This window comes from Rhinoraja longicauda, chromosome 3 (assembly GCF_053455715.1).
Source record: "Rhinoraja longicauda isolate Sanriku21f chromosome 3, sRhiLon1.1, whole genome shotgun sequence".
Lineage (NCBI taxonomy): Eukaryota > Metazoa > Chordata > Chondrichthyes > Rajiformes > Arhynchobatidae > Rhinoraja > Rhinoraja longicauda.
Genome location: NC_135955.1, coordinates 37,170,238 through 37,188,042, shown reverse-complemented (window position 1 = coordinate 37,188,042; position 17,805 = coordinate 37,170,238). Strand labels below are relative to the sequence as shown.

Sequence of the window (17,805 nt, the reverse complement as noted above, 5' to 3'; positions counted from 1 at the left end):
CTTGTTAGGGTTGATTGGGAGTGGCTGTTTGCAAGTAAAGGGACATCTGGCAAATGAGAGGATTTTAAAAGCAACATAGAGAGAGTTCGGGGACAGCATGTTCTTGTTCGAGTGTAGGACAAGGTTGACAGGATTAGGAAACCCTGGTTGATGAGGGATATTGAAGCACTGGCCAGGAAAATGGAGGACATGTACATCTGGTAGAGGTGGCTATACCTGATGTACACGTCAGTTATAGCTGTCCCTACCAACTTGGTTAGCGTGGACAAGGTGCCTGTTTCTGTGCTGTATAGTTCTATGACATAGTTCCCTGGAAATGGGAACACAGAGAGACAGCATCATGGAGGTGGCATTTGGCACATTTGCCTTCATTGGTCAGGACAGTAAGTACAAGAGTTAAGATGTTATGTTGCAGTTTACAAGACACTGGTGAGATCACACTTGTATTATGGTGTGTAATTCACATCGTCAGTAAACTGCAGTAAATATTCATGACAATACACTTGGACTGCGGGGCTTGAGTTATAAGGCGAGGTTAGATAGGCTGGAACCCTTTCTGTGGAATGTAACAGGTTGAGGGTTGACCTTATATACGTTTGTAAAATAATGAGGGGCCTAGATAAGATGGATGGTTTGTTTTCCCCCCAGGTTAGGGGAGTTGAAAACTACAGGGCATAGATTTTAGCTGAGAGGGGAAAGATTTAGAAGGGTCCAAAGGGCAACATTTTCACACCAAGGGCGGTAAATATTTGAAGCCAGCTTCCTGAGGAAGCTGTGGAGGCAGGTGCAATTACAGACATTAAAAGCCGTTTGGACAGATATATGGATAGAAAAGGTTTCAAGGGATATGGGCCAAACATAGGCAAATGGAACTAGCCTGGATAGACATTTTGTTCAATATGTATGAACTTGGCCGAAAGGCCTGTTTCCACATTGTGTGACTGACTTTATGACATGAAACAGATGGGGGATCTGATAATGGCATTATTTTATATTAGTATAAAGAAGCCTTACGAATTGTAGTAGATCTGTATAAGATTTTTGATAAGTCAAATACTATATAGCATCTTAGAAAATGACAAAACAATTGCAAAATAACCAGAAGTATCATGCAACTTGCAATAGCAAATATATGTCCATAATTTTTTACATTAATTCAAACATGACACCACAGTACAGATACCTACTATATTCATTAGGGTCAACAGGTAGTTCTGGACATGTTCTTTCCCATGGAACCGCACTACAGAGTCATCCACTCCCAAGAGCACCTCAATGTTGTAGTCATCATCTTTTGCATGTCTCCGTTGCCTCAAGGTTTCATCCAATCGTTTTCCAACCTTGTCATACACACGGTCTAGGTCACCAGCAAAGTCAGATCCTGTCAACAAACACAATCAGTGTTTAGCACAAACTGAATCTGAGTGGATTCTGACAGCATGTAAGTTGCTTATCTAATGTTTTGCTAGAGAGCAAATATTATACTTCCATTAAGTAACCTTGAAAAAGTCTGTGCTAAGGACGGTGGCCTGTGGAATTGAAGAAGGGTGGTCAAAATCCACAAGTTCTCAAGTTATCAGAGAATTCAGCCATTAGGCCCATCAGGTCCATTCTGCCATTCAATCATGGCTGATCTTGGCCTAATCCCATTTTCCTGCCTTCTCCCCGTAACCCTTGACACCCGTTCTAATCAAAGATTTGTCTATCTCTGCCTTAAAAATATCCACTGAATTGGTCATTGGAACATGGTTAAGTTGTGCAGCATCTTGAATCTCTGCCACCTTTGAATCATAGAGTGATTGAAAGAATGAATCAGAGAACACCCAAAATAGTTCACATGGCTCCTTGTGCCTATGCATCAGGGCTGATAGAGTCACAGAGTCATACAGCATGGAAACAGACCCATCAGCCCAACCTGCCCACACCGACCAACATGTCCCACAAACACTAGTCCCAAATGCCTGCATTTGGCCCTTTTCCCTCTAAACCTGTCCTATCTACCTTTAGTGTGAACCATGGGCTGATGGGAACCTTCATTCTTCTTTCACCACAACACCAGTCACCTGGCCAGGCTCATTTTCAAATATGTTCCAATAATCTTCTTGGCCACACTAAACAATTTCTGTCCCGTCTAATCCTCCTGTCCTGAGTTAGTCCCAGTCTGTATTGGGGAAGTTAAAGTCACCCACTAGAACAACCCTGTGGTTCTTGCATCCTTCCGTAATCTGTTCACATATCTAATCCTCTATCTCCCGTTGGTTATTGTGTGGCCTATAATATCCCATTAGAGAAATTGCTCATGTTCTATTTTTTAGCTCAACCCATAATGCGTCAGTAGACATACTCTACTGTATGTTTTCTCTGAGTACCACTGTGACATTCTCCCTGATTAGTAAAGCAACTCCACCACCACTTTTACTCCCATCTCCATCTCATTGGAAAAACTGAAATCCAGTTTTTGAGCTGTCAGTCATGTCTCTCTCTCAACCAAGTTTCTGTAACGGCCACCTCATCATAATTCCTAGCACTGATCCAAGCTCTAAATTCATCAGCTTTACCCACACCTTGCATTGAAGTAAACACACTTCAACCCTTCATTATCCCCATTTTCATGAACCTCTCCCTGCCTCTGATTACTTTGAGACTTACTTATCATATTCTCCACTATCTCATAAGCCCTTCCATTTACTGACCTGCTGCTCTGACTCCCCCCCCCCCCCCCCCTTCTGCTGCCACAGACTCTTCTGCCTGACTTCACCCTACCTGTTGTGCCTCAGAGCCACGTCAGGTGCCACAGACCTGCCTGCTGCTACTCTCTCCAGAACAGTATCCAAAAGGGTATTCCAGTTTTGCTGGGGATTAGCCACAGAGGATTCCTGAACTCTCTGCCTACTACCGTTCCCAATGCTCACCCATCTATTCTCTGTCTGCATCTTAAGTGTGACTATTTCTCAATCGCTCCTATCAATGACTTCCTCATTCCCCGGATAAGCCTGAGGTTGTCCAGCTGCAACTCCAGTCCCCTAACTTTACATATATCACAATCAACAGAGAGAACACCACTGGTCACAGACCATCAGCCAGATTAACACCCTTCCACCACAATCCCCTGCCTTCTTTCAGTATGCCAGTTCCAAATCCAATTTCCTGGATTATCGCTTCCTCCCTTCTTAACCAAATGAACAACATTTGCTACCCTCCGGTCCTCTAGAACCCCATCTATGGCTAGAGTTACCTGTCTATTTGTATAGATCCCATCTGGCACTAACATCTATCAACATTAATGCTTTTCAAGAGACCCAACACCAACCCCCTCTTCCTCTCAAACTGCCCTTGTATATTGGTATACCTTACACAGATCTCAGTATCCTCCGTGTCCTTCCCCTTGGTGAATACAGATGCAAAGTACTTATTTGGAACCTCACCTATATCTGGAGTCCAAACATAAATTCCCACCATTAGCTGAGTGTTCCTACCTTCTCCTCTTGATTTTAATGTATGTATAAAAAGCCTTGGGATTTTCTTTAATCTGATTTACAAATGGCATTTCATGGCCCATTTTTACCCCCTTGAATTACCTGCTTGAGTTCTTTCCTGCTTGCTCGATGTTCTTCAAAGGCCCTGTCTGATTTCATCTTATATAGAACATAGTACAGCATGGTAACAGGCCCTTCAGCCCACAATGTCCATTAAATCATGATGGCAAGACAATGTGTCTATCCAAACACCTCTTAAATGCCATTATCGTATTTGCCTCCATTACCATTCCTGGCAGCATATTTCAGGCTCCCACTACCCTCTCTGACTGTCACAGTGACATTCTTCCCGATTAGTAATCCACTCCTTCACCTCTTCCCCCCCCCCCCCCAACCCCCACCCCCCCACCGCATTCCCCCTCTATCACGACTGAAAGATCAAAACTCTGGATGTTGAGCTGTTAGTTCTGTCCCTCTTGCAACCAAGTCTCCGTAATGGCCACAACATAATAATTCCATGCACTGATCTAGGTTTATCTGCTTTAGCCATAATACAAGTTGCATCAAAATAAACACACTTCAGTCCATCATTTTCACGGTGTTCATTAAACTCTCTCTGCCTGTCCTTTACTTGAGCCTTGCTGATCACAACCATTACCTTCCCGACAGTCCTTCCAGTTGCTGACCTGCTACTCTGGTTCCCACCACCTTACTACTAATTTAAACCCTCTTGAGTAGCACTTACAAACCTCCCTGCAAGGATATTGGTTCCGATATTGATATTGGTATTCATTGCCCGACTAGCACATGGCACAAGTAGTAACCCTGGGATTACAACCCGAGAGGTCCTTTTCAGGTTTCATCTTAAGGTCTAACTTATCTGAAAAGGCTACCTGGAAATGTGCAAAGCCCGAGAAATGTGCAGTCAAATCTTAACCATCCACGAGGTGAAGAACTCTGCTACAAAGGGATGAATGCATTCCAACCATCAATCCAACTCCAAACTGATATTTGTTTCCCAAGAACAGTCCCCAGATTCATTAAATTGACTGCTGAGCTGGGATGGTTTATCCTAGGGTGGTACAGTGGCGCAGCAGTAGAGTCACTGCCTTACAGTGCCAGCAACCCAGGGTCGATCCTGAATACGGGTGCTGTCCGCACACAGTTAGTACGATCTCCCTTTGACTGCATGGGTTTTCCCCGGGTGCTCCAGTGCCTTCTCACATTCTGAAGATGTGCAGGTTTGTAGGTTAATTGGCTTCTGTAAATTGGCCCTAATGGAGGATAAAGCTAGTGTATGGTGATTGTTGGTCGGCGTGGATTCAGTGGGCCCAAGGGGCTGTTTCCAGGGGAGTGATTAAGGAAACTGGGCTCTACAGTATAGAGTTTGGGAGAACGAGATATGATCTCAGTGGAATGCACAAAATTCCTACAGGAATTGACTGTGTGGATGCAATGACAATGTTTTCCCTGACTAGGGTATCTAAAACCTTAGGTTATGATCTCAAAATAAGGGGTCAGCCATTCAGAACTGACAACCGTAGGCATTTGATGAGGGAATGAATCTTTGGAATTCTCTCCCCAAGAGAACTAGCATTGTTCCGTTTCTAAGACATTCACAACATCGATTGAGTTTGGATGGTAAGGGAACAACAGAGAGATTAAAGAGTTCATACTTTAGATAGTTCCTCTGCCCCTCTCTTCCCCACACCTTTCCCGGTTCTCCCTCTATCTTCCTGTCTCCACCTATATCCTTCCTTTGTCCCGCCCCCCTGACATCGGTCTGAAGAAGGGTCTCGACCTGAAACGTCACCCATTCCTTCTCTCCTGAGATGCTGCCTGACCTGCTGAGTTACTCCAGCATTTTGTGAAATAAATACCTTCGATTTGTACCAGCATCTGCAGTTATTTTCTTACCCAGAGTTAATACAAGAGAGTGGGGCTGAAATAAAAGAAAAGCTCTGATTTATTCAAATGCAGACCAGGGGTGAAAGGCTGCTCAGGCTACTTTTTTCTGTTCTTATTGCTGCAGTTGGCCACCAGATACATGGTAATTCCAAGTTTGAGTCTCTTCAAGTTGTGATCCTTTCATGACCAAATTGGGAGAATCATTCGCATAAAATATATGAGAATTGTAGCACCAGATTCCTGAATTTGCAATGAAAAGGTTCATTTTCCTTTTAATGAATGCTGTTTGGGACAAGCCGCTGTTATGCAGTAGTATGGATATATATGGCGCTGATTAAGAAAGACGAATCTATTGCGACTCATGCTGGGCATGCTAAAGTTAAAGTGAATTTCCCACCATACGTAAAATAAAAGTGCAAGTGTCAAATTATGAAATAGTAAAAACATTTACCCAAATGTTTAAGTGAAATTTCCTGCCTTAATTATTTTGATTAACGCTCCGCCAACCTAAACTCCAAAGAATACTGCTCTTAAGCTGCCGTTTGCTATACTAAAACAGACTGACCATACACCATTTCCTCACCTCCAAGTCAGTTCCTGGAAACTGTTCACTGCATGGACCACTGGGTAGACTTTATGGAAATTATTGCCACTGTGTTCTTCACTATATTCACACAGAGAAGAGTAATTATCATGTTTGGCGTGGACATTGTGGGGCCGAAGGGTCAGTTCCTGTGCTGTACTGTTCTATGTTGTACAAGATCTTCCGTCTGCCTCCTGCATTCCAAAGGAATAAAGTCCAAGACTGCCCTACCTCTCCTCGTAGCTCAATCCCTTGAGTTCTGGCAACATTTTTGTAAATCTTCATTGCACTATTTCCAGCTTAATGACATTTTTCCTATAGCAGGTGACCAAATTCAAACACAATACTTCCACAAATGTCTTATACAACTGCAATGTAACATTCCATTTCTAAACACAATTCGCTGACTGATGAAGGCCAGTGTGCCAAAAGCATTCTCCCCCACCCTATATAACCTCAATGCTGTTTTCAGAGAACTATGTACTTATACTAGATTTGCCTGTTTTACAACAGTCCCCAAGGCCTCACCGTTCATTGTGAAGGTCCTGCCCTGGTTTGATTCACAAAATGCAACACCTCATACTTATCCGCATTGAACTCCATTAGCCATTCCTCAGCTGATTAAGATCCCTCTGCAATTCTTAATAATCATCTTCTCTGTCCACGATACCACCTATTTTTGTGTCATCTAAACACTTAAGGGCCTGTCCCCCTTAGGTGATTTTTTAGGCGATTGCCGGCGACTGTCATAGTTGTAGCAGGTTGCCGGTAAACCGGCGACTAGACGCCCCCACGACAATGTCTACGACAAGCTACAACAACCTACCACCTAGTCGACGTCAAGCTACAGCAAGCTACCGACAACCGGCGACCCAATCATCGCAACTTAGGACGTCCACCTACGACCGCACCTACGACAACCTACGACCACACAGGCGACAACGTACAACAACCAAAGTCAACCTACGTCTACCCGTGACAAGCTACGACAAGCTATGACCCAGTTGTCGACAACTGAAGACAACTGAAGTCAATTCATGCCATTTTGGCCTGTTTTGATGCCGGTACCTGTCGCCGGTTGACGTAGGTTGATGTAGGTAGCTGCCAATGGAATTCATCTACGTCAGCATCGGCGACAACCTACGTCACCTGGCGACAACCTATGACAGCACCCACGCCAGGAGACGTCAAGCTACGATCATTGGCGTCAAACCAACAGTCGCCGAAAAATTGTAAACATCTCAAAATCCAGCGGCGACCAGAATAGCGCTACGACTCTTTGGAGACTACTCACGACCATCCAAGCGACACCCAGGCGACCGTGTGGCAACAGCCTAGCCACCTGTAGTCGCCTTTAAAAAATCGCCTAAGTGGGACAGGCCCTTTACTAATCATGTCCTGCATTTTCTCATTCATATCGTTGACATATTTGACAAACAGCAATGGGCCCGGCACCAATCACAAATCACAGGCCAGTGTGAAAAAAAAACCTTCCATCACCACCCTCTGCTTTACCACAAAGCCAATTCTGTATCCAGTTAGCCAGCTCTCCAGAAGCCTATGATGTGGAATCATATCAGAGGCCTGCTGATGCCGTATTGACTACATCTACAGCTCTGTTTGTGTTTAATTATCAGTGTGTTTGTAATTGACTTCAGTGGGAATGATAAATGGCTCCCACTATTTTTCCGATAAATGTATGTGATGTGTGATGTAATCGATGGGAACTGACAGCACTGTTGCTAATGCAAGACCGCCACTTGCAATGAATGCAATTCACCGTGTCATATTAAATTACCTGATAGATCTATGCTCAAGAGAGATTATTAACCATATAACATATAACAACTACAGCATGGAAACAGGCCTGTCCGGCCCTACCAGTCCACGCCGACCATTCTCCCTGACCTAGTCTCATCTACCTGCACTCAGACCATAACCCTCTAATCCCTTCCTATCCATATACCTATCCAATTTACTCTTAAAATAATAAAATCGAGCCAGCCTCCACCACTTCCACCGGAAGCCCATTCCATACCCTCTGAGTAAAGAAGTTCCCCCTCATGTTACCCCTAAACCTTTGTCCCTCAATTCTGAAGCTATGTCCCCTTGTTGGAATCTTCCCCACTCTCAAAGGGAAAAGCCTACCCACGTCAACTCTGTCCGTCCCTCTCAAAATTTAAAAAACCTCTATCAAGTCCCCCCTCAACCTTCTACGCTCCAAAGAATAAAGACCCAACCTGTTCAACCTCTCTCTGTAGCCTAAGTGCTGAAACCCAGGCAACATTCTAGTAAATCTCCTCTGTACCCTCTCCATTTTGTCGACATCCTTCCTATAATTTGGCGACCAGAACTGCACACCATACTCCAGATTTGGCCTCACCAATGCCCTGTACAATTTTAACATTACATCCCAACTTCTATACTCGATGCTCTGATTTATAAAGGCAAGCATACCAAACGCCTTCTTCACCACCCTATCCACATGAGATTCCACCTTCAGGGAACAATGCACAATTATTCCCAGATCCCTCTGTTCCACTGCATTCCTCAATTCCCTACCATTTACCCTGTACGTCCTATTTTGATTTGTCCTACCAAAATGCAGCACCTCACACTTATCAGCATTAAACTCCATCTGCCATCTTTCAGCCCACCCTTCCAAAAGGCCCAAGTCTCTCTGTAGACTTTGAAAATCTACCTCACTATCAACTACACCACCTATCTTAGTATCATCTGCATATTTACTAATCCAATTTGCCACACCAACAATTAGTTTAACTAATGCAACAAATTTCATTAAAATTTCCCACAGGAAGGACACAAGGAAATATTTATTTACTTTTACACTTGTGAACTAAGCATTTAGATCTCATGCAGCATTGAATCCGACTCATTATTAACAAGGTAAAGAATCTCTCTCAGAACAATCATTGAATGAGGTGGTGATTTCTTGGAATTCATTTCTTAGAAGTTGAAGCATATTGGACAACTTAACTATTTTAAACACAAGCCTTCCCAGGTAACAAATGGTTTCTGTTTTTACAAACATCCATAAGTCAATTTTGACCAAAAGTCAGAAAATGCACAATCACTCAACATGTTAACCATACTTCCAGAGTATTGTAATGAATGGCAACAAAACACACGACTGATGGGAAAGAACAATACAATTACGAAAATTGAAACGATCCTTCCTGTTTGTAGAAGGATTGTACGTATGAACATTGGATTTTTGAATTTAATAGCATTGCAGGAATTCATTTATATCTACACCTGTCCATAAATCAGGTGTTTATAACCTGGTATGAAGCCTGCATAAATATAATATTTTCCTTACAATACATTAAGAGGTTCAATGCATTTATTTTCTGATTTATTCAGTAAGTTGTATTTTACTCAATCTGCGCTGCATACATTGACAATCCCTGGTGAATCTGGGGAATTAATTGCCACAGAAGGCTGTGGAAGGCAAATCAACAGATTTTTCAGGCGGAAATTGTCAGATTCTTGATTAGTACGGGTGTCAGGTGTTATGGGGAGAAGGCAGGAGAATGGGGTTGAGTGGGAAAGATAGATCAGCCATGACTGAATGATGGAGTAGACCTGAGGGGCGAGTGTCCTAATTCTGCTCCTACAACCTATGAATCAATGCTATGAAGTACGTAAAGGGCAACTACATTCCCTCTTTGTGATCACAGATAAAGTAAATGTGCTTTGCTGTCAACTAAACACTTCAGGGTATTGATTATTGTGTCAGTGCATTGAAAAAGGCTGTCAAGCTCTTCTCCCTCTAAAACCAGTGTGGAAAGAATCAGATAATCTGCTTTGTTTGTCGCCTTACTTGAGAGACAAAATTCTCCCAGTTATCCAAAATAGTGGCGGTGATCTATTACATCTTCTCAGAAGGCAGATGGAGCTTGATAGCGGATATATCAATGGAAAGATACCATCTTCTCAGTGCAGATTGCTTCACTGTTTCACAGGAAGGCCATTCCACATTAGACTCACAAGCACCTGATTACAACACACAATATTCTGACTCAGAGAATAGAATATTAGCATAACGTCATAGAAGGAGAAAAATGAATGGGAAACCTATAGATTAAAGAAGGCAAATGCATCCAAAAATGAAGTACATAAGAAGCTGCAGAAAGTAGTGGAAAATGCTTGGTCCATCACGGGTATTGACTGCCCTGCCATTGAAAGGCTCTCCAGGAAGCATTGCATCAAGAAGACAAGAATATAATCAAAGACTCACACCACCCTAGTCACGCTCTCATCTTGCCGCTCCCACTGGGAAGAATGCGTAGGAGCCTGAGAACCATTACATTGAGGTTTATGGAAACAGCTTCTTCCCAAAACCATCAGACTCTTGACCCACACTGTTCAATCCTAACCACAACCCTACCACAGCTCCGAACTACTGTGGATTTTGTTTCAGGTTTACACTACATACTTGCACTATTATTGGGGATATGGGGAAAAAGCGATATGGGGTACCGATTTTGGATGATCAGCCATGATCATATTGAATGGCAGTGCTGGCTTGAAGGGCCAAATGGCCTACTCCTGCACCTATTTTCCATGTTTCTATTGTCTGATTACCTATCGTAACTGATAATTTGTCATATTATTGTTTATTGTATACTTGTTTTTGTTGTTGCATTAATGTGTCTGCTCAGTTGTGGCAAGTAAGGATTTCATCATTCTGTTCCTGATGCATATGACAATTAAGTTTACACTTGGTTAGGACCCTTCTTCATACTTATAGCGAGGGGGGTGGGGGTGATACTGTAAACAAAAGACCAGGACAAATCAGGGCTGGCAACAGATGACCTCAGGCAGGGCAGTTCCCTGAGAGCCCAACTGTTTGCCTGATTCAGCGCCCTGATTTGTCCTGTTTTTTTCTTGCTTCCAGTCTCCCCCCCCCCCACCTACCATCAGTCTGCAGAAGGGTCCCGACCCAAAACATCACCTATCCATTTTCTCCAGAGATGCTGTCTGTCCCGCTGAGTAACTTAAGAATTGTATTATTCTCATCGCACTGTGTATGCCATTTAAACACTCTCGATTCCTGAGGTTAAAGAAATATATTTGGTGGGAGAACTGTGTTGTTGTTTGCTGAAAATGCTAGAACTGGTCATTATACCAGCTCAGTGAAGCAGTCCATTCCATTCATGGTCATAGAGCAAAGAAACAGACCCTTTAAACTATCCTGTCCATGTCTACCATCATGTACCATCTATGCTGCTCCCATTTATCAACACTTGATCTGTGGCCTTCTGTGCCTAGTGATTCACATGTTTGTCTAAATAGTTCCTCTTTGTTAGGAGAGTTTCTGGCTCCAACACCTGATCATGTTATGTAATCAATACAATTATTTCTTACTTCATAGTTTAAATTGTTCCCTTTCTGGACTGGAAGGTTACTGGTAGTTTTGTATACTGACCTTGGTTTTCTGTGGCCAGTTTAATGAGCTATTCATGGCCTTATTTTTCTGTGGCCAGTTTAATGAGCAATTCATGTGCAAATACAGAAATACTTTGAAGCTCATGAAGAGCAACAGGACAAGCTGGAGTTTCACAAAAATAACTGCAAAGCAACATCTAACAACCTGCAGCAATTGGCAATTTGCGTTATTTCTTCTCTTCATGCTGTTGAAAATTTACAATTTAATAACAGCATGCACACTATTATTAGCTAGCGTGGATAACTATTATCCACGTTAGCTATCCAATTCACTGCCAATAACTGGTAGAAATAAGATAGTGTAGAAATGAATAAAATTATATTTGGACTCAAAAGAACTCAAGAAGCTTAACACCATCCATGGCAATGTATCTCATTTGATTGCCAGTCCATCCACTCTTACCATCATCAAGACAAATATAGTAGATAAATGAAAACATCCACGTCTCCAAACTCCTCTCAGCCTGCAAAGCATCCCTCCCCCAAACACCATGCCACACACTATCTCAGTTTGTGAATGTATGAGACAACACCTTCATTACCTCATGGAGATCTATAAATCAAGTCATACCTACAATCATATAGCTTTTCGGCCCAGAAGCTGGCACTTTTACCCAACTTGTCCATTTCAACCAAGTTGCTTAATCAAGCTAGTTGCACTTGCCTCTGCCTGGCCCATATCCCTCCTTACATTTCCTAACCATTGTAGGACAATGTCAGAAGCTTGGGATGAAATTGCAGTGCTCTGGCAGAGATATTTGCATCATATTAGTGGGATTTAAAAGGCTTTTAGTTAGACACACAGATATGCAAGAAACAGAAGGATATGGATCACATGCAGGCCAAAGTGATTAATTTAACTTGACATCACTTTCGGCACAGACATTGTGGGCTGAGAGGGTCCTTTCCCTGTGCTTTATTCTGTATACAAGGTTCTATATTATATCAAAAGCCACGGGTTAAGTGCTGAATGTTTGGAGGGTGCCTAATGTGTCTAATGTTCAAGAAAGGAAAAGCCTGGAATCTACAGACCGGTGAACTTATCAGTCATTGGTAAGTTGTTGCAGGGGATTCTGAGAGAAAGATCTACATGACTTAGAAAGCCAAGGACTAATTACCGATAACCAACATGACAGTGCGCGCAAATTCCTTTGATTGATTTCCCACACAATCAATTCAATTGGATTGAGTTTTCTCAAGAGGTGACCAAGAAGATAGATGAGGGTAGAGCAGTTGACATCACCTACATGGACTTTTGCAAGTTCATTGACAAGGTACTGGGCCCTAGTGAGACCGCACCTGGAGTACTGTGTGCAGTTTTGGTCTCCAAATTTGAGGAAGCATATTCTTGCTATTGAGGGCGTGCAGCATAGGTTTACTAGGTTAATTCCCGGAATGGCGGGACTGTCGTATGTTGAAAGACTGGAGCGACTAGGCTTGTATACGCTGGAATTTGGAAGGATGAGAGGGGATCTTATTGAAACGCATAAGATTATTAAGGGATTGGACACATTAGAGGCAGGAAACATGTTCCCAATGTTGTGGGAGTCCAGAACAAGGGGCCACAGTTTAAGAATAAGGGGTAGGCCATTTAGAACTGAGATGAGGAAAAACTTTTTCAGTCAGAGAGTTGTGAATCTGTGGAATTCTCTGCCTCAGAAGGCAGTGGAGGCCAATTCTCTGAATGCATTCAAGAGGGAGCTAGATAGAGCTCTTAAGGATAGCGGAGTCAGGGGGTATGGGGAGAAGGCAGGAACGGGGTACTGATTGTGAATGATCAGCCATGATCACATTGAATGGCAGTGCTGGCTCGAAGGGCCGAATAGCTTCCTCCTGCGTCTATTGTCTATTGTCTACTGCAAGGCAGGCCAGTCTGGAAGGTTAAATCACAAAGAATCGAGAGGGTACGAGCCGAGTGCATGCTAAATTTTCTTCAAGTTGGGAAGGCGGTATACTTGATCGGGTCCCAGGGATTTATTTAACTTAATGTGTTTTAAGATTTTCAGCACCTCCTCCTCTGTAACATGCATCGTCGTTAACTTCCCCGAGTTCCCTAACATCCATGTCATCCTCCATGCTAAATACTGATGAGAGGTATTTATCCAACATCTCACCCTCAAACCTTAAAAAACCCATGTCAAACCCATGTCAAATGTAATTTTTTTGTGTGGAAAAATTATAAGATTCATATATTAACCTTTACTGCAGATAAATTTTCAGAGAAGTTTTGCAGAAGTATAAAGGCAAATACATTAATCAACAAAAAAAGAGATTTTTTTTTTAAGGATTGGAGGTGGAGAGCAAAATCACTGCAATATCAGGATAATCCTTCGTCACCTCCTCAAAAACCTCAATCAAGTTCTCTTTCAAGGAGTAAATCCTATCTCTCCAATAGTTCCCCATCCCCCCCCCCCCCCCTATACCCACCGACCAATGAGTCTCACTGGTCTATAGTTTGCTGGATTCTCTCTTCTTTCCTTCTTAAACAAAAGAACATCTTTGGCCGTTCTCCGGTTTCTTGGACCTCGCCTATGGCTAGAGAAGAAACAAAGATCCTCATTAAGGCCCCTACAATCTCTCTTGCCTCTCTCAATAACCTAGGATAGAATAAAACACTGGACGAGATCCCATCAGGCCCTGAGGACTTATCCACCCTATTATCCTTCCATTCTTTGCCGATTGAACCATCTGTCTACATGCCTCCTACACATAACAATTGTATTTGATTTTATTACCTCCTCCGACAGCACATTTAGTAAATGGTAAAGCACTATGAAATGTTGATGAAATAGTCCCAGGGGTCCAATCAAATGTTGATATCCCTACCGTGCAGAAAATATGTTATCTGCTGCATTTATAATAATAATAATAATAATAATGCATTACATTTATATAGCGCTTTTCAAACACTCAAAGACGTTTTACAGGGACGCTTTATGACTCTCATGATCATATATATTTCTATCAGGTCACCCCTCAGCTTCTTTCAATTCAGGCAAGCACAGTCTATCCAATATTTTTCAATAACCAAAGTTCCCCATTTCAGGCAAAATTCTAGTGAATTCTCTCTGCACTCTCTCCAGTGCAATTGCATCCTACCTAATAGTAAGGTGACCAGAACTGCACACAATACTGTAAGTGTGGTCAAAACAGTATTTTGCAAAGTTGCAATTCTATTCCCAACTCTATGCCTAATCTAGCATGCCATACACCTTCCTTGCATCCTGTTGACCTGCATTGCCATAAAATTGGACCCCTGGGTCTATATAATTCCTACCCCTATTTGACATCTTAAAATGAATCACCTCACACTTGCAGAGATTTGACATCTACCAATGCTCTGCCTAACTTACCATCTAATCTATTTTTGTGGTAACCTGAGACAACCTTCTTCGCTATCCACATCACTGAAGATTTTCATATCACTAGCAATCTTACTCAGTGCATGTTTGTAGATAAAAAGCTGCCAGTATGCTTAATATTCATTGGTGTTGGTTTCTTAGGCAGATGGTTGTCCTAGAAGATGCTTAAGATATTTATGGGCCTGACCTCCTAATTCAAATAATACATTTTATTTTTAAGTTTGAGTAATTTTGTTTGTAATGTAAAAAATTCTAAAAATTTGAGAACTTAGTTTTATTCTTTTAAACATGCCCACACAAAAAAAATAGCACTGATCACACGAGTTATGCGTCCTACAAGGTCATCCAACTCATTAACTATATCACATTCAGATGCAGACCACACACCAATCCCTGAGGTACACCACTCATCACTAATCAAAAAAGTATCCAGACACAACTCTCCGTGATGGTTTTAATTTCCCAATCACTATTCCTGTGAAATTCTGGTCAATTTCTACTAACATTTGGCCACAGCCAAGGGTGAAGGTAACTTAAATTTCTTTTTTTGCAGTCATATTCCCAACATTGCTGACTTAACCCATTCATAATTATTGTGTCACTTAATAATTAATCACTTTCTTACCTGTCCACTATCCTGACCTATGATAATTTATTTTACCAAACGCTGGTAAATAGGATGAAAAGCTCATTTTTTAATATGGTATAACTTTCTATGGTTCCATGATTTCACACAAACATTGGCTGTTGGCAGGTCAAGGCACTGACACTGCATGTTGCAGTTGTATAAGACGTTGGTGAGACCGCATCTAGAATATTGTGTTCTGTTCTGGGCACCATGTGAAAGGAAAGACATTGTCAAGCTGGAAAGGGTTCAGAAAAGATTTACGAGGATGTTGCCAGGACTAGAGGGTGTAAGCTTTAGGGAGAGGTTGAGTAGGCTGGGTCTCTATTCCATGGAGCGCAGGAGGATGACGGATGATCTTATAGAGGTGTACAAAATCATGAGAGGAATCGATAATAATAATAATATATTCCTTTATTTGTCCCACACCGGGGAAATTTGCAGTGTTACAGCGGCAAAGTGGATAGCAAGAGACATTCATTATAAATAAAAATAAAGACAAGGATAAATTGTCATAATTTACTGTGTATTCATTAACTGTTACTGTTGACTGGTCTGCTGGGAGTAGCGCTGGTTGTGCAGCCTCACAGCAGCAGGAAGGAAGGACCTCCTATATCTCTCCTTCACACACTTGGGGTGAAGGAGTCTGTCATTGAAGGAGCTGCTCAATGCAGTGACAGTGCCCTGCATGGGGTGGGAGTCGTTGTCCAGCAGCGATGTTATCTTTGCCATCATCCTCCTCTCTCCCACCACCTGTACTGAGTCGAGTGGGCAACCCAGGACAGAGCTGGCCTTCCTGATCAGCTTGTCGAGTCTCTTCCACTCTGCTGCTGAGATGCTGCTGCTCCATAGAAAATGGCTGATGCCACCACAGTGTTGTAGAAGGTCCTTAGGAGTGCCCCTGCACTCCAAAGGACCTGAGTCTCCTCAGCAAATAAAGTCTGCTCTGGCCCTTTTTGTATAGTGCACAGAACACAGTGGATAGATGCACAGAGTCTCTTGCCCAGAGTAGGGGAATTGAGGACCAGAGGACATAGGTTCAAGGTGAGAGGGAAAAGATTCAATAGGAATCCGAGGGGTAACTTTTTCACACAAAGGGTGGTGGGTGTATGGAACAAGTTGCCAGAGGAGGTAGTTGAGGCGGAGACTATCCCATCATTTAAGAAACAGTTAGACAGGTACATGGCTAGGACAGGTTTGGAGGGATATGGACCAAGCAAGTGGGACTAGTGTAGCTGGGACATTGTTGGCCAGTGTAGGCAAGTTGGGCCGAAGGGCCTGTTTCCACACTGTATCACTCTATGACTCTAAGTCAAGAAAGCAGCCAACAGTACAAGAGGCCCAAGTTTGAAAAGCTGAATTTGGGAACATGTAATATTGAGGAAAATTACAAAGCTTGGACATGAACGATTTAACTACAAGGATGAGAATTTTCAATTTTAGGTTCTGGATCGATGTGTGGCACCAAGGTGTGAGATTTGATTAGAATTTGGCAGAACAGTTGATGCCTCAAAGATTTTTCTAATGAAATGCTGCTCCACATCTACAAACATTTGGCAGGCACATTTTTCTAATCGGACTTGCTTGAGATTTACAAAGCTTTTATTTAAGCTCCTTTGAAGTGATCTGGAATGTTTCCCAGTGTTAAAGAATTGCATAAGTACAGTTATTGTTGCATGGTCAGGTATTTTTTGCACTGGGTTTCAAGATGTAACTTTCACATATCCAGACTCTCAATGTTGATCAACCTAGATCAACCCCTCAGTTCACCTCTCTTCAAAATTGTAATTTGCTCTTTGTTTTCTCTGTTAAGGAAAAACAATGATGCCAGAATAATACCCGCCTTCTGTGAGACCCGCTCGGTGTTGAGAATCAAGACTGGGCAGTTCTAGGGTTTCAGTGGAAGAGCATTTTAGAGATAGTAATCCCGACCCGAAACTCAGGATACTCGACCTGAAACGTCACCCATTCCTTCTCTCCAGTGATGCTGACCGTCCCGCTGAGTTACTCCAGCATTTTGTGTGTAACTTCAGTGTAAACCATCATCTGCAGTTCCTTCCTTCACATTTTGTCCAGATGTTTTAAGATTGTTTTGAACAGGGATAAGTCTGGACCTTGGAGCAAGGGACTAAATTGACGAAAAACACATTATGGCATTATTAGACAGGAGCTAAATTTGGAGCTGTTGTGATTGGGCAAGTGTGCATCTGACATGTGGAAGATGTTTAAAGGCCAGTTTAGGACCAGCATGCAAGGAGTAAGGATAAGGATGGCAAGGTAGGGAAACCTTAAATGAAGAAAAGTTTTTAAATTTGGTCAAAAAGAAAAATGAAGTGTATGTAAGGTTTTAAGAAGGTGAGATCAGACAGGACCTTTGAG

At 42.4% G+C, this 17,805-nt stretch overlaps 1 protein-coding gene across 1 annotated transcript in view; it reads right to left on the bottom strand.

The window, feature by feature from the left end:
- The window catches only part of LOC144592240 (A disintegrin and metalloproteinase with thrombospondin motifs 3-like), a 224,462-nt gene that overhangs the window by 95,076 nt on the left and 111,581 nt on the right, over positions 1 to 17,805 (bottom strand). Inside the window, 1 exon segment of the mRNA XM_078396772.1 lies at positions 1,188 to 1,381. Within this exon segment, the coding sequence (XP_078252898.1) occupies positions 1,188 to 1,381 (194 nt within the window).